Source organism: Indicator indicator, chromosome 2 (genome assembly GCF_027791375.1).
Source record: "Indicator indicator isolate 239-I01 chromosome 2, UM_Iind_1.1, whole genome shotgun sequence".
NCBI classification, from domain to species: Eukaryota; Metazoa; Chordata; class Aves; order Piciformes; family Indicatoridae; genus Indicator; species Indicator indicator.
In genome coordinates, this window is record NC_072011.1 from 14139936 (window position 1) to 14160677 (window position 20742).

The following is a 20742-nucleotide window of genomic DNA, read 5'->3' on the forward strand; positions in this document are numbered from 1 at the left end:
GTCAGTAAACAGTAGTTAGTAATAATGACATTAAAATTAGAGCAATTAATTGAATTGTTAAAATATATATATATTAAAGGTGGTGTGTCCCCAGTTACATCTTTAATTAGAGATAAAAGCATCAATGTGTTTTAAATGAGAGAATGGAATGTCTTTCCAAACGTTCTGAGAGCAACAGAAGATGAATCCCTTTCAATAGGAAATAATGACTATTACTGGCTGGGGAACAGAAAAGAATTTTCTCATGTTCCCTGCTTGGTATCCTTTGCTTGATAAGAAATGCAAGGAAATAAGTTGCAGTTTATATTCCTTCCTGTAGATGTCCTCAAAGGTTTTTGCAACTACTATTTTTGCTTAACTTTTCTATACTATTTCTCCAAGCCACTCTTTTTAAAATGTTTGCAAAAAAAAAAAAAAAAAAGCCAAACAGTTGTTCTTAAAACTTGGGTGAGTCTCCTGTTCTTTCAACCTGTACAGGCATAGGCTGCGTTTTATGTAGATGCCTTTTTACTTCCTTTTTTTTTCTCCCCCACTCTCCCCACCCTGACTTAGTATAAATAATTTCTAACCTGTTTTAAATTCCAATGTACACATCTAGTGATGGAGGAGCTGCTGTTTCTTAGCTTCTATTAATTTTCTTGTACTTTCTTGTAGGTGAAGTAAAATCTACCCAGGACAGGAGAAGCGCACTTCACTTGTTCCGACTTGGTGATGCCATGCTCAGAATTGTGAGGAGTAAATCTCGCCCATTGCTCCACCTCATGCGCTGCTGGAGCCTCGTTGCACCTCACCTTGTAGAGGTAGGAATGGGGGAGAAAATAGGACTTCAAGCAGCTCAGAGACTGTCATCTGTTTCCATGACAGTACTCTCCCATTTTCATTGCAGGAGTGACTAGAAGTCCCTAGTCACATTAATGGTGAGGCTGGTTTTAGAGTTCAGCAACATGAGGAACTGACCTCCTGTGAAAGTGTCTCACTAAAAGCAAAGTTTTTGCTTGGACAAACTCTAATTCTCCTCCTTTCCCTGCAGGCTGCCTGTCATAAGGAGAGACACGTGTCTCGGAAGGCTGTCTCCTTCATCCACGACATCCTCACTGAAGTGCTGATGGACTGGAATGAGCCTTCTCATTTTCACTTTAACGAGGCACTTTTCCGCCCGTTTGAGCATATAATGCAGCTAGAGCTGTGTGATGAGGATGTCCAAGACCAGGCAAGTCAGCCCTGATCAGGGGGTCTGTATCAGGCCTACCATGTCCATACAAAGGATGGTCGCCAGACTGTACTTGGCCCACTTCAAGAGTTTTCCAAATGCCCTTCAACTGGTGTCCCTTAATCACCTTCAAAGAATCAGGAAGGCTCTGCCTATCTAAGCCAGCATTGTGGTAGAACACCAGGACAGTACACTTGGCTTTAAAGCAAGTCAATAAAATTTTTCTATTATCTAAAAAAAAACCCTGATATATTAATGTAGACGGACATTGTGAAATCTAAGGATGTGTTTAATGCCAGCCTCGTTCCTTCTGAAGGCCTGTATATGTATCAGTTCTGGGGTTTGCTTTTATTCTTTTAACCTCACCTACTGTCTGCAGGTGGTCACCTCTATAGGAGAGCTGGTGGAAATGTGTTCCACTCAGATCCAGTCAGGATGGAGACCTCTGTTCAGTGCCCTGGAAACAGTGCACAGCAGCAGCAAATCAGAGGTTAAAGAGTACCTTGTAGGAGAATACACTATGGGTAAGGACTTACTATACTGCCTGTTTCATATGTGCTTTTGTTTCCTTGTCTGGTTCTTGGGAACACAGTAACTAACTCAGTATTCTTCAGTGCCCTACCTGAACAGTGGCAAGTAGCACTGCCACTGCAATACTCCACAACCATACTGAAGTATCTGATTTATTACTTGGGGTGGGAAGGAATGCAGAGGTATTGTTCTGGCTTTCTATCCTTTAGATTCTGACAGATGAGTAGAATGAGAAAAGGAAAGTTTCAAACTTCCTTTGATATTTTTGAGCAACACTTTAGTGCAGGATTGAGCTTGGCTGAGCTCCTGTCCTGCTAGAGGAAGGAGAGCATACTGTATCTGTGAACTGTCTTTCTTACTATGTGAAACCTATTTCTACTGTACATGAAGGTAACTTGGTGTGATATTCTAGGCAAGAGCTTGTCCAGGCACAAGGCTGAATTCAAATTGTGAGTGCTGTTAAAAACCATGTTTGCTGTAAGAATGATTCTGCATCCCTCCCAGAGATGCCTGCTTGCCTGGAAACTGGGTAATATGGGAAGATGTCTTTAATCTGTTCTTTTGCCCTACTAAAGGTGTTTTAAAATGTTACAAGTCACATGGAAGGGATATTGTTTTCTTCCTAGATGTTGTCTTTCAGATCTGTTATGATCAATGGCAAAATGCAAGTGCATGAAGCTTTTGAAGACTGATAATCTAGTTAGGAGAAGCAAGGCTGTTTCATTACTGTATAGTCTGAATAGTTTTCCACATGAGTGCTGTCATCTTGGCAGTTATCAAGAACTAAACCACAAACCTCCACCAAAGAGATATGTTGGCTACTGAGCAGGGTTCAAGAGCTCAAATCTGCTCCTACCATTTGAGCAGGCATAAACTGGTATCTTTCACACAAAAGGTAATAGAGAGATTTTGTATTAATTCCTATGAAGGGCAGCACAAGTTGCCTCAGGAGCAGGAGGTTTTACTTCTAAGATCACTTCTGTCTCTGCTCAGAATACAAGAGATTCTACAGATTCAGTTAAGTTGTTGAAAAACTATTGGAAAAATCACATTTGTAGGGGGTGGAGAAGAGTTCTCATCTTGCTGTTCTTGCAGGGAAACGCCAGGCTCCCGTGTTTGATGTCTTTGAAGCATTTCTAAACACAGACAGCATCCAAGTCTTTGCCAATGCTGCCACCAGTTATATTATGTGCCTTATGAAGTTTGTCAAAGGACTGGGTAATTATTTTTATTTTTCCTTTCATCCTATTAAGTCATGATATGTCAAACTTGATCCTGCAGAAAAGGAAAATTCATCTATGTTATACATAGTGGGGTAGGGAAGAGAGGGGCAGTAAAGAAACCAAGTCCAGAATGCTTTAAAAAATAAAATCAAGACTAAAGGATTCTTTCAGAAATATTTTTAATACTATCCATTCAAGTTGTCATAGCAATGGAAACCACTGGAGTCAGGATGACCCTGCAGAGTAATTGCGGTGCTTTACCACAGTTCAGAACAATGGTAACTGATGTTAGGTCATTCTGCCCCCATGTTCATGTCCTCTAGCTTGCTTTGGTCATTATGGTTTGACACTCTTTGTTGAACTATGGCAATGATTTTTAATTATTTTCTTATTTATGTGAATTGCAAAACTTCTAGTGATTGGTAAAATTAAGTGCTTTATTAATATGTATATTCACAGAGGTATCTGGGGCTGTAAACAACTCCCTTACATTTAAATGAACTGCCTAACTGCAGCAAATCTAGTCTTTAATGTTACTTTTATTAAGCTATTTTGATGAGGGAAGAATTCAGCTTGTATTTATTACTACAAAAGACAATCAAACTTGCATATCCAGTACCAGCAGAGGGAACTCATGTTTCATCTGGAGAACTTAAAAACCTGTCTTCTATTTCTTTAGGTTCCTTATTTTGATGAGATAAGTTTGTCCCATTTATGATTACATGTCAAAAGACAAAGTCTCTCTTTTGTATTAAAAGTAGTAGGACTTTGGGGTGTTTTGGTACTGAGCAATAGCAAATGTATGTGCATTTTAACATAAAACTAAAGGATTCAAACTTCACTCCTTGGCTTGGTTGGTCTCAATAGTAGATAAGGCTTTAAAATACATTATGGAGAGAATAGTTAAGAGCATTTAAAAAAATGCAGTGAAAGGAGCATAAAGTAGGATTTAATAAAATTGTTTAATATTTATCTTGTGGGTTTTATGAGAGGAATAGCTTTTGAAGCAATAAAATGTTAATGTATGTAGGCATTTAGTAAGGCTTCAGACTTGGCACTGAAAGGGAAGTAGTTGGCTAAACCGGAAAAATGGCTATGAGCCAAGTATTCTGGGGTGGGCAAACCACTGACTGAGGGAGAGGAAAGAGATTGTGCAGATGGGGAAAATAGAGTGAATGGAGTTATCTAGGGAGAAGCTCTGCAGCAGGATGCCTTGGGACTGATCTGCTTATTTAATATGCTTAGTGAAGCTGACCTAAAAGCAGGAGTCTGCTGTTGCCACAGTGTTAGTAATACTGAGACACTAGAGCTTGAGGATATACAATTGAAACTGTAGGACCTTGACACTTGAATTAGACAACATAGGGAAATACTGTAGCACAAAATATAAAATGGTGTATTTAGGAGTAAAATAAAAGGAAGAACTTGTGGTAGAAGACTTTTCCAGGGCACTGGGGTGCAAATTAATAGATAAAAAACCGAGTATGTTAATTGAGAAAATAACTCATACACCCATGGAAAGAGATGAAGTGACTATGACAGATGGCTGTAAAGTATGATTATAAGAACTCCCAAAGACTTTAGTAAAGGGTTATTATTAAGCAGACATGTATTTATTAAAGCATTTATTTATATAAAAGTCCATGTATAATCTGTGACTAGTATTACTGTATTGTTTGTAAGAGAATCATCTGGTTGTCATCTAATAAGATCGAACTAAAGATGTTTTCTGGATTCTATTCAGACATCTATTCAGACATTAGGCCACAACTGAATGAAAAATGAAAACTAAAGTCATGGGTTTTTCTGTTCTTCTGTCCTTCCCAATGCTGCCTTTCCTGTCCCTTAGGGGAAGTAGATTGTAAGGAGATGGGTGACTGTGTGCCAGGATCAGGATCTGCATCTACAGACTTGTGCCTTCCCGCTCTTGATTACCTCAGGAGATGTTCTCAGGTATGATGAACAATCTTTTACAGGTGCTAACCTGGTCTAGGAAACAGTTGTAACCTCCAGGCTTTGCATTGGTGTTTAGATGGTTTACAGAATCTGTGGTAAGCCTGTGGTAATAACCTGCATTGCCAGATGGAGAGTGGTGATCTGATGGAGCCTCATACCTTCGAGGCCAGCTAGCAGTGGGAAAACCGAAGAAATAAAAACAGTCAGACCCAAGAAGCGTGTGGGAAAATGTGAATGCTCAAAACATAGTAGTAACATATTCAAAGCTGCATTCATTCATATTTAAACAACTACTGTAAAGAGTATTGGGAATGAAAGAAACAAAACAAAACAAAAGCAACAAACAACCCTGAGAATTCTCAGATCTCAAGGAGAACAAGAGGTTACACCCTCTAAAATGCATCAGCAGCTTATCTGTTCCATGAAGACATATCTGAAGCTCAGGGCAAATCTCTAACAATTAGAATGCTGGCATGTTTCCTGTAATCTCCTAGCACACAGCACAAATTTTTATCCAAAGTTAACAGGATGGGTTTTGCCTGATTTTATAATACTGTCTGTATTTCTGTAGTACCTGCAGGTCTTTTTGTTGGACCCAGGCTACAATACAAACGCATAGCTGAACTGATTTAATACCTAAATTCAGAGACAATGAGTAGATTTGGTACATAGAGGAGAAGGAAAGAATAAGGCAGCTCAGAACGGTAAACAGCAGCCTTAAGAAACTCTGCTGGCTATCTTATTATCTTCATTTAGAGAGTGGACAGATATAATTTTACTCTTCCAATTGAGTAAAATAAAATGCTCTCATTGAATTGGAGAGAAACACAGAATTATATTCAAAACTACACAGAAAAATACAGAATACATGAATCCTTAACACCTAATACATATACAGGATACATGTTAACCTCCAAAAACCTTCCCCCAGCCAAAGTATACCACAAGCCCCACCTTGCCTCCCTTCCATTAGGCCTAAACATGCCAAAATTGCACAGGACAAATTAATCAGGCCTCTGATACTCCCCCATGTTATGAGATAAGGCCTCCCACCAGAGAGAGCAGGCAGGAGGGAGAAAAGAGACAGAAACTAACTCTGCAGCCAATTTTATAGGGATGCAGGGATTCTGGGAATGAAATAACATAATTTCCTGTGTCCACTCATTGGACTGGACTCTCTGGACCTCCTGGAGTTCTGTAACCTTACACTTTTTAAAGGCATCCATGTCAAACCAGGACACTTATTCACCTAAAAAAACCTATCTATATGTCTATTTAATGTATATTCTATCATCTGAACACTATGTGCATCACACCACTCTACCTTATCCTTACAAATCCCAGTCCACAGTGAGGCAGAAATATTTTCTCCTCTTTAAAAGAAGCAGCCACTTTCGTCTTGTTATACCTTTTTATTTGCAAGTAGAATAGGAATGACTCAAAACAAATCATGTCCATATGTTGCAAAGATGTAGTTTTCTTTAGAGGCCTGGTAAAATCACAGAATGTTGGGGGCTGGAAGGGACCTCAAAAGATCATCTAGTCCAACCCCCCTGCTACAGCAGGATCACCTATACCAGGTCACACAGGAATGCATCCAAGCAGGTTTTGAATATCTCTGGAGAGGGGAACTCCACAACCCTCCTGGGCAGCCTGTTCCAGTGTTCTGTCACCCTCACAGTGAAAAAATATTTCATCATGTTTTCATGAAACTTCCTATGCCTTAACTTCCACCTGTTGCCCCTTGTCCTGTCATTGGGCATCACCAAGAAGAGCCTGGCTCCATCCTCTTGGCACTCACCCTTTACATATTTATCAGCATGAATAAGGCCACCCCTCAGTCTCCTCTTCTCCAAACTGAAGAGCCCCAGGGGCTTGCTCAGTCTTCCCTCATAGGGAAGATGTTCCACTCCCTTAATCATCTTTGTGGCTGTGCTCTGAACTCTTTCAAACAATTCTCTGTCCTTCTTGAACTGAGGGCCCAGAACTGGACAAAATATTCCAAATGCAGCCTCACCAGGGCAGAGTAGAGGGGGAGGAGAACCTCTCTCAACATAGTAACCACCCCTCTTCTAATGACGTTGACCCTCCTGGCCACAAGAACACATTGCTGGCTCATGGTCAACCTTTCATCCACTAGGATGCCCAGGTCCTTTTTCACTTCACTGCTCTCCAATGCTGATAGCATCCCAACTATAACATAATCCTGCAGAGTTTATACTTGTTGTGTAATGGACAACCCAGGCAAAGAAGTTCTGAAGTAAACCTGTTCAGGTTCTTTCATCAGTATTTACATAGTCGTTCAGAGCTGTAAAATATTCTGCATACAGCTAATGGAGCATCGTAGATCACAGGTGCCACCAGTAAGTATTGACATTTATCTGTCACAAACGAGGAGGGGCCACACTCCCTTCCTTATATTGCTTTTCTCCCTCTCTTTTCTCACCCCAACCCCTTGTTAATGAACAGAGGACTTCTGGCCTCTAATTGTGTTGCTGGATGAACAGAAGAAATGCTGACATTATGCTGCTTTCATAGCTTTGATTTTTATTTTCCATATTTATCTTCTTGTTTGTTTTTTTCCTCTCTCCTTCCTGCCAAGTTGTTAGCCAAAATCTATAAAATGCCCTTGAAGCCCATCTTCCTCAGCGGCCGGCTGGTTAACTTGCCCCGGAGAGTGCAGGAGCAGTCAGCCAGCAGTGAGGATGGCATGGAGTGTATCCTGTCTGACTTCGATGATGACACTGGTAAGTGCACACTGGTAAGTGTTTTGAGAGCAGAAAATGTGGAATTAATCTATTGCTTCTTCCACTTGTCACTGTCAGCTTTACGGGCTGCTGAAAGCAAAATGAATGGGAAAAGCTTCATAGTTTACTGTTTCTCTGTTGTCTACACATGCACATGTATGCACAGAGCATGGAAGTTCAGGTCATGTTACCTTCTTTATGTTAAAAAGTACAGCTCACATATGAGGAAAATACAACCCCTCTCCTGGGACAAGATAATATTAATTAATTATCCTGATATTCATAGTAACCAATATGTATTTCTGAGAAATAACACAAAAACACTTTCTAGTCCACAGCTGAAGGAGTAAAAGCCTTTTAAGGCTGGTATTGGCAGGCCTGCCTTTAACAGACAAAAAGATCAGTGTTGAGTTAGAGTTTGGAAACATATTTAAACAAGCATTCTTTATCTTTCTAAACCATTTTCCTGTGCTCTGTTGAACCAAATAGTACGTTTCTGAGGTGCAGAAAAAGTCCTACGACCTCCAGAGAAACAAGCAACATTTGTTTCCCAATCATTTGTGTGACTTATATCAGTTATGGATTAATCAAGTGTTTGAACTAGATCTGTGTGGAGCCAAGTGGTACAGGAATGTAGACTTACTGCTTTTGGACTCATGATGGCCCTTTGAAGCAGTATAGTCACTTTTGAATATCTGAACTCTGAGCTGTTCCAGCCTGGCTGCCTCTGAAGAGCCAGCTCCAACCAGGCAGAAAGGAGGCTGACTCCAATGCATTTCCTTCCCATGCCTCAACAGAATGACTCTTGATAACTACTTTCATCTAGGCTCTTCCATCACGTGCATTGTCCTGTTCCACTGCTACTCTTTATTCAGGAGAGAAAAGCTACTCTCTCCATAAAGCAAACCATGAGTCCTAGGGTTCTTTTGAAAAAATGCTTTTACTTTCATCTTTCTGTGTTTGGTTGTTTGGGGTTTTTTCTCTCTGGAGATTTTAGAATGTTCACCTGGGAGGTGGGAGACCCAAATCACTGAAGTCTCTGCTTCGAGTCAGGCTTAGGACTTGACCTAGGGTCTCACCACTTCAGGTGAGTACCACCTGCCTACTGTTCTGAAGAGACTCTGGGTATTTGTGCTATTTCTTTATCTAGAAACATTATTAAAGACTATATGACTTCAAATGTTGTCACCCATACATACTGCTCTGTAGAAGTGGTGTGAATAAATAAATGATCAACCCACTAAGTAAGTAATGATGTCACTGTTTTTTCCTTGATTCTCAGGAAGATTTCTGCAGTCAGCAAACTTGGTGCATCTTAAGGTTCCCTGGTAGAGTTTTTAATTGCTTTTCGAACATAATTGGCCAGCAAGGTTACTAGTGAGCTAAAGTAAAATCCATATTAGGCTAATAAAAGCCATAGCCTTTTCAGGAGCCCTAACTCAAGAACAAAACTGTAGATTGCAGGAGCATTCTGAGCATAACATGCAAGATCCTTCTAGTTAGCCATCCATAATGTCATAGGGAACTAGCAACTACTTACATGGTTTGTGAACAATTAAAGGGAAGCCATTCTTAACTGTCTTCAAAATTGTATTGAAAAGTATTTGTATCACCAGAAGATTATGGGATAGATGTTGGCTAATGTAGATACGAACTCACAGTACTGCCTGTATTATCCTAACTAACTGCTCTTCTGGTAGTTGTCCTGCTCTGCCATATCCACATTTAATATTATTTCTGTGACTATGTAACCATGTGAGGTAGCCTGATGACACTTCATGAGGTATCATTACTGTTCTCTTCTGCGTACCAACTAGAGAACCAGTTAAATTATGGCTAGTCACCGTAGGATCCTTACTTGAAAGCATACCCCAAATTAGTGCAATCTATTCTGAGAAGCATTTGCAATGCTAGGGAGATGTATCAAATGCTCCATTGAAAACAAACAAAACCAAACCCCCAAGGTTAAAGAGATTGGACTAGTGGGAGTAATAAAGTAAGAAAGAAGATGAGGACAAAGTGTATGTGGAGGAAGAAGGATGGGACAAAATACAAACTTAAAAACAACTGAAGTGGAGGCCACAATTTCAAAAATTGCTGTTACCTGCAATCATTACACAGCAACAGAAACCGTGCAAACACCCATAATCTTTTAAGTTAATTAATTTCTCAGCCTTCATCACTTTCTGGACGGCATGTTCCACCTGCAGTCAACACAGTATCTCACTCACGGTTTATAATCTTTGTTTCCTTTCTTGTAGGCCTTATCAATGTCTGGATTATCCTCCTGGAAGAATTAACAATTGCCATATCCAACTGTCCCCGTCAGCACCAGCCTCCTACTTTGGATCTGCTCTTTGAATTGCTGAGGGATGTTGCCAAGACACCTGGTAAAGAGAGGGCTTGATAAGATGTGAGCTAGTAGAGCTCTGACCCAAGCTTCTCAGAATCCTAAATCACTTCTGTAATGTACTTGTGCTAGAGTTGCACAGAGATGCTCTCAAGCAGAAAGGGATTTTCTTAAAGCATGATCTGTTGTTCCAGTTAGTGCATTATTCTGTGTTTACAAAAGAATGGTGAACACACTATTATTGCACAAATTAAGAGGTGTGGTATTCTACTGATGTCCTAGCCACAGAAAATGTTTGCCTGGTGTCCAGGAAATAGAAAAAGAAAATTATGTAGTCTTGTAGACCTGCTGGGAAAGATAGCAGGCAAGCTGTTGGCTAAACATTCATATACTGCCTCACAATTGGATCCAAACTGCTTTCCCCTCTCACCTCACCAAAAAGTTTCAGAATCTACTCTCTTTAGCATCATCCCTGGCCTCAAGCTTGGAACAACTTAACAAATTTACTGTGCACGTAGGCTTTGTAAGCAAAAATGAACATCCACCATTGTGTTTATTTCAAGGACCAGGATTTGGCATTTATGCAGTTGTACATCTTCTTCTTCCCACGATGTCTTTTTGGCTCCATCGCAGCCATGGTGACCATTCTTACTGGGATGTGGCATCTGCTAATTTCAAGCATGCCATTGGCCTTTCCTGTGAACTTGTAGTGGAGCACATTCAAAATTTCATACATTCAGGTATGTCATTTTGCTGTCAAATCTGCTGAAGATGGGGGAGATGTTTTTAGTGCTTTTTGGTTAGTCAAGCATGGAGAAAAAAGGGAATTAAAAAAAGAGGAGAGTTGAAAATTTGCCCCTCCTTTTTTTTTTTTTTTTTTTCCTTCTTTCTCTCAAGATAGGATTTAGAGTTATGGAAAAATTTAACTTGTAAGAGTTTAGCTTCCAGCTCAGAGCAGGGCTGCCTTCAAAATTAAATGATCACAGTTATGCTTTTCAAAAGAAAATACTAAGACTCTGATCACAAAGCACTAAAATATCACAAAGAGGATCTATTTCTCCAGTACCACTTAAGTCCAGACATTTTATATTGTTAACAAAAAGGATTGTTCTGTGTCACTTTATGATGCATGTTTCAAAATTGAACTTTGGTGATAACTGCATAAAAAGTATTTGGTTTTGCCACATCTCTGAATAGCAGAAAATGTAGCCAGACTGTGTAATTATAATGAAAAGGCAATGATGTTAAAACTGCCTCTGTCTTTTCCTTATAGATATTGGTTATGAAAATATGATCAATACTATGCTGAAAGATCTTTTCAAGTTGCTGGTAGCCTGTGTAGCAGAACCAACAGAAATTATTTCCAGAGTTGGCTGCTCTTGTATCAGGTAACAGGCTCTTCACTCTGTTAGCATGTTCATAATAGGTGTCTTTATATCTTTGAAGAACTTACCTGCTGATTAACTTGGTTTACATCTCAAAAGAAATCTACAAGATACCTCTCTCTTGTTATTTGAGTAACAAATTTTAGAATTTGTAAGTTTTTCTTGCTGTTTTCAGTCTGCTTTAAAACCTGTGATTTTAGGAGTTATTATGATTCCCATGAAAAGCACTTGACAACTGTATTACTTATATGCAGTTAGCCAATAATTAATTCTTAGGAAAATAATGAAGGGTCTTTTTTCTTGGAGTTCATAGGTCTTTAGAGGTCTTTCATAGTCTTCAGGCCTGTAATGATAGGACAAGAGGCAAAGGATTTAAATTAGAGAAGAGTAGGTTTAGATTGGGTGTTAGGAACGAGTTCTTTACTGTGAGGGTGGTGGAACACTGCAAAAGGTTGCCCTGGGAGATAGTTGAGGCCCTATCCCTGGAAATATTCAAGGTCAGGCTCAACAGGGCTCTGAGTAACCTGATTTAATGGAGGATGCCCCTGCTTACTACAGGGGGGTTGGACTAGATTACCTTTGGAGGTCCCTTCAAACAGAGATGCTATTACAGTCATAATCAAAATAAACACTGCATTACGTATTTCACAACATGTTCTTGTCCTGGAAAATGACTACTGAAAGAGGAAAAGGAAAGGGAAGGGGGGAAGTGAAAACTATGGTGTAATTACAGGAATAGGTCAGGGTAACAACTGAGGAGATTGGATATCATGAGCTAGCTACCTAGTAGGCCTTTTGTTCTGTTTTCAACCTTCTCTCATTACAAGTCGGAGTTGAGCAGTTCCTACTGTAACATGGTAACATTTCCTTGTGTCGTTCCAGGTACGTGTTAGTAACAGCAGGGCCTGTTTTTACTGAAGAGATGTGGAGGCTCGCATGTTGTGCCTTGCAGGATGCATTCTCTGCCACTCTGGAGCCAGTAAAGGTAAATTGCCCTTTTTACAGACAGTCAAAATGTAATCACACTAATTATAGACCCACTAACTTTAGACAGCCTGCTTTTTCTTTTTCAGAAAAGTTTTTGGGCACAGAGCCAAGGAAGGAAGCATAAGGATTATATGGTAGCTTTTGTTATTTTGTCAATTCACAATGAAAGCTGTTGGATCAACAGTGGAGATTGAAATATTTTTTTCTAAACAGGTTGAGACCACATGAGTTGCTAACAGTCCAACCTACCATAAGTTGCCCTGTCAGTATGAAATCAGAAGAGTTAAGTGGATGAAAATTTACCATTTCTTGCTCTGGATTGGTTAACACTAGACAGAAGACAGTCACTTACTTCATCCTGTAGCTTCATGTTCCATATAGATTATTTCTCAGCTTGCTACACTTCTTGTAACAAAAAAAATTCTGTTAAGTCATCACAGACCAGCGTACATAAATCAAAATGCCTTTGCATCAGATGCATCAAATGCTAAATAGCAGGTGGTAATGGGACAGCTCACTCCCACTTTTGTATTCATAGAATTACCAGGTTGGAAGGGACCTTAAGGATCATTTAGTCCAACCTTACACAAAGAGGCTGGAAAGCGTTACGGCTGCTGTCCTCATTTAACACAAAGTGAAAGTCTGACATTGTGTTTCCCTGTAGAACCTGTTGGGCTATTTCCACAGCGGCTCTGAAAGCTTTAGTGGAGATGCCTGTGAAGTGAAGGTGGCAGCTCCCTCCCTCTCACCAAGTGCTGAAGCTGAATACTGGAGAATCAGAGCCATGGCACAACAGGTACTGACCAACGTTTAGGGGAAGTCAGAGAACCTTCTAAACTTGGGGCTTTTCTGTATGAAAGTAAATCTTTACCACCACCTTCTTCACAAGAACTACAGGCAAAGAATTCCTACACTAAATTTATGTGCCTAACAGTAGTAGTAAGGAAAAAGTAATGTTAAAAAATAGAAAAAGTCCTTAAAGCTCTTCTCCTGTAAGCAGGAACTAAGAATGCCTAAGGGTGAGGGAAGATGCATAGGTACCTGAGGATGAGTTATGTCTACTGTGAAATGTAGGTTTAGAAAGGAACCCTAGCATACATCAGTGAGAAAGGGATATTTTAGTGTCAATATGAACCCTCACCTAGAGTGTCATATATATTTCTGATTATTCTGTTAAAGAATGATAAATTCGTAGGAGAAAAAAATGCACTAGAACAGAAACTGTGATATGAAACTAGAAAACCAAGGTTTGTTCAACCTATCGAAGCAGAGTTTGAAATTTTTTTCTCTATGAATACCTGGGTATAGAGTGAAGAGAAAAATAAAAGTTACTGAAAACTAGAGGATAATGCTAATATTTGACAAAGTATTTAAAACTCACCACTAACTCCTGATCAGCAGAGAAAGCTTAGGGAGAACTTCCTGAGGGTCTTTTTGACTACAGTGGAGGTTGTTCATTTTATGAAAGTAGCTATATGGAAACAAGTTGCTTGAAATACAGCAGACTGAACTTAATGACCTGCAGGGTGCTGTAAAACTGTAAATACTGTATGGAAGTTTCAGCATGGGAAAGCAGCTGGGTTAAAAGAGCCAACAGATGCTTGGTGACAATTTCTGACTTGATGATGCTTGAAAATCTGAGAAACAGACCAGGATTTGTGGTCACAAATAATGTGGCAGTGGCATACTTTGAATAGAAAAAAATGTTTTCAATTAAGTTTTGAAGATGCAGAACTCAAGAAAGCAGGGAATGTGGCATTTATACTTGTAGAAAATGTGGCACTGCATACGTCCTGCTTGGTGGAGATTTGACACAACTACTAAGCTACAAAACAAAGCTACAGCAACTGAGAGTTGTTTTCCTATTTCCTACCCAAATAATTGCAAATCAGGTGTCTTGTATTCCTGGCTGAAAATAACCCTTCCAACAACCAAACTTTCTAGGTTCGACAGACCAACTATGCAAACAGATCCTTGTCCATTAGAAGTATGTTCTGATAGTAGTATACAGGCAGCAGAAGCTTGTTTTGGTGCTTGGTATTGTGCCTTATACAACTTCAAAGAAGATGTCTGTCCTTTGCCCTGTGCTCTGCTGTGCATCCGGTGGTAGCCCATGGCTCTGAGGCAGTTTCAGCAAAGCAGTATGCTTCTTTGAAGGTCTGTCTAGGAGCATACTTTGCCTTCTCTCCATCACTGTAAAATAAGTCACCTTAGTAGATCTTTCACAACACAGGAACTCCTACTCTTGGGCCCCCCAAGGACCCAGTGCAAGCGTTAAACTGATCATTTTATGTCACTCATTTTCTAGGTCTTCATGCTGGAGACTCAATGTTCCCCAAAGACTCCTAGCAACAAGGAAGGGTTTGAACATGCCCAGTCATGTGTGCTCATCATTGACCTGCCACCAGATAAGAAACCAAATGGGCATACCCAGAGAAGGTAAATACTGTGTCATTAAAAGCAAGATAAAAACATTGTCAGGCTGGCGGAGATGTGAACTGAGCCTGGCAAACCATGCCTCTCCATAGATCTCAGCCAAAAATATGAAATACAGTGATCAAATAAAAATGAGGTTTTGGATGCAGGGATCAGTAGGTTACTACTGTCTGCTTTCCATACACTGCTGAACAGCCATGTGCAAGAGCTGTTACCAGTCTAGACGAGCCTGTGTCGAGGCTGATGATTTGGCCCTTAGAAAGCTAAATAAGGAAGAATTGTCTAGCAGAATGCAACAATTGGTAGGTTACAACAAATACCTGAAGGGTACATAAGATCATAGAAAACCTCCAAGTAGAGGAAATGCAGATTAAATTAGAAAATAATTCTCCCAGGAAATAGTAGGGAAACCTTTACATAGGAAACCTTGAGACTCCTGAGACTTAAAAATATCAGTTTGAGGAAAGCTTTGGAACTGCTGTTTTGATTGTAATGATACCTAACAAATTAAATTATGTCTGCTTCACTAATAGTCTTTTAAATTCGGTATTACTGGATTAAGAAGGTAAAAAAAAGTTAATGCTTAAACTGGAGCAGTATAAATTGAAGAGACCACATCCAAAGCTACAAAACTGTTGTTTTTCCTTGGCACTTTATTTTTGTGGAAGTCCTTCCATTTGTTACCACCTCAGAAACTTGTGCATTTGCATCGCAATCTAATCCTGTCAAAGAATATTTCTTTTTGCTTGCACTCAGTTATTTAAACAAGTGCTGTAACAGCACTAGGGCAAATGAGTAGAATTGTGCATTCAGGGTTTGTGTTTGCATTGCAGAGTATGGGATGGAATTGTCTTTTACTAGATACCAAACCTGTTTCTGTATTATTTCAACCATCCTCATGCAGAACTAAACTATTCCTTGCAACAAGGAGCCAGAATGTGATGATCCTTTGAATGGACAGGAAGAAAGATAGTGCAAGTGTAAACAGCTGTACAGAGGTTTCCCCAAGGGGAAGTGCTCTGTTGCTTTGTCTTCAGAGAATAGGGCCTTGCACAGAGGCAAAGAAAGGCCAAGATCGTCAAGATCGCTGTCTAAATCTTTCCTTTGTGGTGGTAAAATGTCTGCTTTACCCAAAGTTTTGCAGACTATCCTTGTTATAACCAGTGCAAAGCAAAAAGCTTGGAGTACTCACCTCTCATAGCACATAGACCATGCAGTGTAACAGGCTGCATTTGTAAAGGAAGCCTGGGTCTTGCTTGTCTTCAACAAACAACTAAAGCTTGCAATTAACACAAACTCTGAATGCTCTCACACTGCACTTTGTCTAAACAGCTGCAAAAAGTGTATATGCCTATAGGCAAATGTTACCCCAGCAGTGCTCATTTTTCACAAAAACAGGGCTCAAAAGTTGACTGTGCCACTGTTTTGCATATTATTTGCTACAACAGTGAAGCAATATGCCAGTCTTGCATGCAACTAATTGTGGCCTTTCAAAAGTTTTACTTTAAACTTAGTGGGGTTTCTCTTCTCCCTTTTTGCTTTTTTTTCCCTTAATGCTGCATCGTTTCACAGGAAGCTGGGGTAAGGGAGCTTTTCTTCTTCCTAAAAAGTACTGATATATTTCAATTTGAAACTTTGGGCAAAATAAGAAAATACTATATTTCACCAGCTTTGGCATTGTGTAGTTGTGTACTAGTTTCTTTGCAGTTGGGCTGTACTTTAAACTGCTCTTGTAAGTTGCCTTTGTGGCTATTACAAGGAAAGCAGATCTTCATTCTGATCCTGCTTTTGGAATAGGATTAGTTTCTTGAAATCGATGCAATCACTCATATAACTTTACACATTCTCTTAAGAGCTTTTCTGAGTCAGAGCCTCTAATGATTTTTTATGGCAGAAAACTACTTCCCCATTAAAAATTCCAATGTATGTATTAATCATTGAGATTTTAGCGCTGTCAGATAAGACTACTGAATTTCACTGCTGTACAGCACTGACAGCTGTGTCATGGTAAGGCAACTGGCATGGGTGAATTAACCCAGGAAGCACAGTTTTGTCTGACCTTTTTAAAATACTGTGTTCTCAAACCTGAGTTTTTATATGATTTCTCAGACAAAAATCAGACCTTTTGTTTTGGAATTTTGAAGACACTTGTGAAAGTTGTTTAATGCCTTAAGATAGGTTTCAGAGTTTATAATTCGAAACCCGTGAGCTACTAAACAACAATCCCGTCCACCTTTTCTTCCTAGCCTGCCTTGTCTGTAAGCCTCTCAATGTTACTTACTGGTGAATGACCTGAAAACTCTGGTTGGAGGAGTTTGCCATTCCTGGGCTTCCTGTGCAAATCAAAAATCAGTGAAATCTAGAACAACTCAGAGCACCTCTAACAGCAGCAGAACTAAGAATCACTTAATATTATATATGAGAAACAGGGTTAGGAATAGATATTTCCTTGTGCTTTCAGTGTTCATTCAAAGTCTTAAGGGCAAACACCAAAAGGTGCCTTCAGCAAGGCTTCAGCTTCTTTGCATGCTTCATTGCACTGCTGTTTCTGTAAATGTTTTTTTATCAGCTGGTTAATTGGCTCCTCGTGTTTTATTTTTTTATAAGAATTAATTCATGGCATTAGTGGAAATGGAAACCAAGTAATAAACTAGTTGTGGCCTCAATTTGTCATAGCCAAGTTAAGGTTGGCCGAAGTGCCAGGGAAGGAATTTTAACTATATTTAAACTTAGCCAAAGTTCAGCAGCAAAGATAGAAAATGTAGTCAGAATGGTAGAAAAGTTGCCCAACTTATGTTAACAAATTCCCTGGTTATAGCAGGCTGTGATACTGAAAATAGTTGCAGCTGGTATGAAACTCAGAATATTTAATCTGTCAGTGCTAGACATCCCTAAGAAAAGGACAAAAATTACAACAGAGCCTTCCTTTAATACCACCTCTGCACAACTGCCATTAGTGTGCTTACTGTGGACAGTTATTTTTCTTAACCAATGTGCCTGGTTTTCTAGGGAAATAGTTGGAAGAGTAGCTGAAAGACTGTTCCACAGAACTTTATCTTCCTCCACTATTTTGTAACGCGGCTGTAAAAATTTGGCCTTTCATTTGCATCTTTCATGTTAAATTCTAAAATATAAAGTATTCCTGCTCTTCTACTAAAAGCACAGTGCACTGTTTTCATTTTATTTTATGTTTCTTTCCTGTGCTTGGTTTACCAAGTATTCCTTTCAGGACTATAGTGGTGAGCTTGCTGTCCCACCAAGTACTGCTCCAGAATTTATATGACATCTTACTGGAAGAATTTGTGAAAGGCCCTTCTAACTTTGAGGAGAAAATGACAGTACAAGTACCAGAAAATAAGTTGGCTGGTTTTCTCAGGTACATCTCCATGCAAAACCTGGCTGTTATCTTTGACTTACTGCTGGACTCGTACAGAACAGCCAGAGAGTTTGACACCAGACCCGGGTTGAAGTGTTTGCTGAAAAAAGTTTCTGGCATTAGTGGAGCTGCCAACTTGTATCGCCAGTCAGCAATGAGCTTTAACATCTACTTCCATGCTTTGATTTGTGCAATTCTGACAAACCAGGAGAGCATCACTGCAGAGCAAGTGAAAAAGATCCTCTTTGAAGATGATGAGAGAAGCACAGATTCATCACAGCAGTGTTCTTCAGAAGATGAAGACATTTTTGAAGAAACTGCCCAGGTCAGTCCCCCACGAGGGAAGGAGAAGAGACAGTGGAGGGCTCGAATACCATCTCTGAGTGTACAGCCCATCAGCAACGCGGACTGGGGATGGCTAATCAAGCGCCTTCATAAGCTCTGTATGGAACTGTGCAACAACTATATCCAGATGCATCTGGACCTGGAGAATAATGTAGAGGAGGCTCCAGTGTTCAAAGGTGACTCTTTCTTCATCTTACCATCCTTTCACTCAGAAACCTCCACCCCATCAACTGGAGGGCAATCTGGGAAGGACACACCATCGGAAGATGACCGGAGTCAAATCAGGGACCAGCTGGGAGACTGTCTGACACCCCGAGGAGGGAGTGGAGAAATGTTGCTGCTACCCCCTCCCCTAAGTCCTAAACCAGAGAAAAAAGAGCAAACCAGGAAAAAAGAATGGTGGGAGAGTGCTGGCAACAAGATCTACACTATAGCCACTGACAAAACTATCTCCAAGCTCATGACAGAATACAAGAAAAGAAAGCAGCAACAGGCCATGACATCCTTCACGAAAGAGGTCAAAGTGGAAAAGAAAGGGGAGTTCATGGGTTCAAGAGGGCCAGACTCACCTATACTCCAGCGGCCACAACATCTTATAGATCAAGGTCAAATGAGGCATTCATTCAGTGCTGGTCCTGAGATCCTGAGACAAGAGAAGAGACCACGCTCAGGATCCACAGTCAGCTCCCTGAATATATCTGTTAGGGATGCCGAGGCCCAGATACAGGTAGGACATAGTTGTGGAATGCTAGCAATAGCAGTGATTAAAAGGATACCTATTAATGCTTTTTCTTACTGCTTTTATGAAAATCATTATAATCTCTCCATTTAATGACATAAAGTCACCCTGATGAGGACTGAGTATCTCAGCATCTGGCACCAATAAAAACCTGATTGTCCTATTGAAAATAAATTTAAAAAAAAAAAAATCAGTCTTCAGGGAACTGCTATCAGACATACACTAGCTGAGCTTTCAAGAGTGCTTCTGTGACTGGGACCAAAACTGTGCTTAGTCCTAAGAACTAGCCACCTACAGTGAGCTCATTGTTCACTACTAAGGGCTCTAGCCTACTTAAGGCTTTTGAAAATGTCATGCTGCTTGTCACAATGCTTTTGTTCTTAAGGTATTTTTTGTTAATTCCACAGCAGAAATAGTGAGCTCTTTTGCTAAACTGAAACTTGCTGCTTCCATGTCCAAGTGAACAAATCCATGAAAACATGAACCTTGAAAGTCTTTGTTCACTATGGGATAAAAGATGATGAAGGGTGAGCACTGATACCTGCAACACAAAGTCAAACAGTGGCTTGCAGTACTGAATGTGACTTAGGAGGATGCAGTGAACATTAAATGAATATGTTGAAATTACTCAGTCTCTTCATGAGGCTGTGACCACCAGATACCTTATTTTCTGCCTCAAGCAATGGTCTCATCTACTTAAGAAAATCCTCTGAAGGGGTTTTTTTAATCCAATTTGTTTATAGGCCTGGACCAACATGGTGCTGACAGTCCTCAACCAGATTCAGGCCCTGCCAGACCAGACTTTTGCAGCCCTGCAGCCAGCAGTGTTCCCCTGTATCAGCCAGCTGACCTGCCATGTGACAGACATCCGTGTCCGCCAGGCCGTGCGGGAGTGGCTGGGAAGAGTGGGACGTGTTTACGATATCATCATTTAAACCTAGCTGTGGTCTGTTGCAAAGGGGACAAGACATCCAAGGTATACAGCTAAGAAGTATTTGGGATTTGTTAATTGCCTATTTGTTGGTGATAAACTAAGAAACAGTGAGCTTGTCAGTGTATATCCTCTATCCATATGAGACCGTGTCCCCCCTTGCAAAGGAGGCAAGGTGTAAGTGTGTCCATGGGGACACTTGGAATAGCCCCAGGCAATGCCAGTGTATCAAGCTGCTGCCTGAAGAAGTGGCACATTTCAGTAGCCTTTGTTTAAATTCAAATTTGTAACAGTGGGAGCCACACTAAACTGCAGTAGAACCTCCACACATGCAATTAGCTGTGAATGCAACTGTTATCTGGAAGTCAAACCAGGACAGTAAGCCTATGTAGCTGTTCCAAAAAAAGTCAGGGAAAAGGTGGGGTTATAGGACAAATTAAAAGGTGACCCTTTCCCCTTCTGAGATTAGCATGAAAGAGGAAAGCCTAATAAGATAATTACAGTAACTATATGCCTCACTCACTAG

The 20742-nt window shown here is 40.2% G+C and overlaps 1 protein-coding gene across 1 annotated transcript in view; it reads left to right on the forward strand.

Moving 5' to 3' along the window:
* The window catches only part of ARFGEF3 (ARFGEF family member 3), an 86846-nt gene extending 66626 nt beyond the window's left edge, over positions 1 to 20220 (forward strand). The window contains exons 21-34 of the mRNA XM_054398234.1: positions 655 to 800; positions 1031 to 1210; positions 1590 to 1734; positions 2837 to 2959; positions 4814 to 4917; positions 7523 to 7667; positions 9929 to 10057; positions 10581 to 10757; positions 11291 to 11405; positions 12285 to 12387; positions 13054 to 13185; positions 14698 to 14828; positions 18043 to 19273; positions 20029 to 20220. Coding sequence (XP_054254209.1) covers positions 655 to 800; positions 1031 to 1210; positions 1590 to 1734; positions 2837 to 2959; positions 4814 to 4917; positions 7523 to 7667; positions 9929 to 10057; positions 10581 to 10757; positions 11291 to 11405; positions 12285 to 12387; positions 13054 to 13185; positions 14698 to 14828; positions 18043 to 19273; positions 20029 to 20220 — 3053 coding nt within the window. The remainder of the gene's footprint in view (positions 1 to 654; positions 801 to 1030; positions 1211 to 1589; positions 1735 to 2836; positions 2960 to 4813; positions 4918 to 7522; positions 7668 to 9928; positions 10058 to 10580; positions 10758 to 11290; positions 11406 to 12284; positions 12388 to 13053; positions 13186 to 14697; positions 14829 to 18042; positions 19274 to 20028) is intronic.
* Positions 20221 to 20742: the final 522 nt, after the last annotated feature.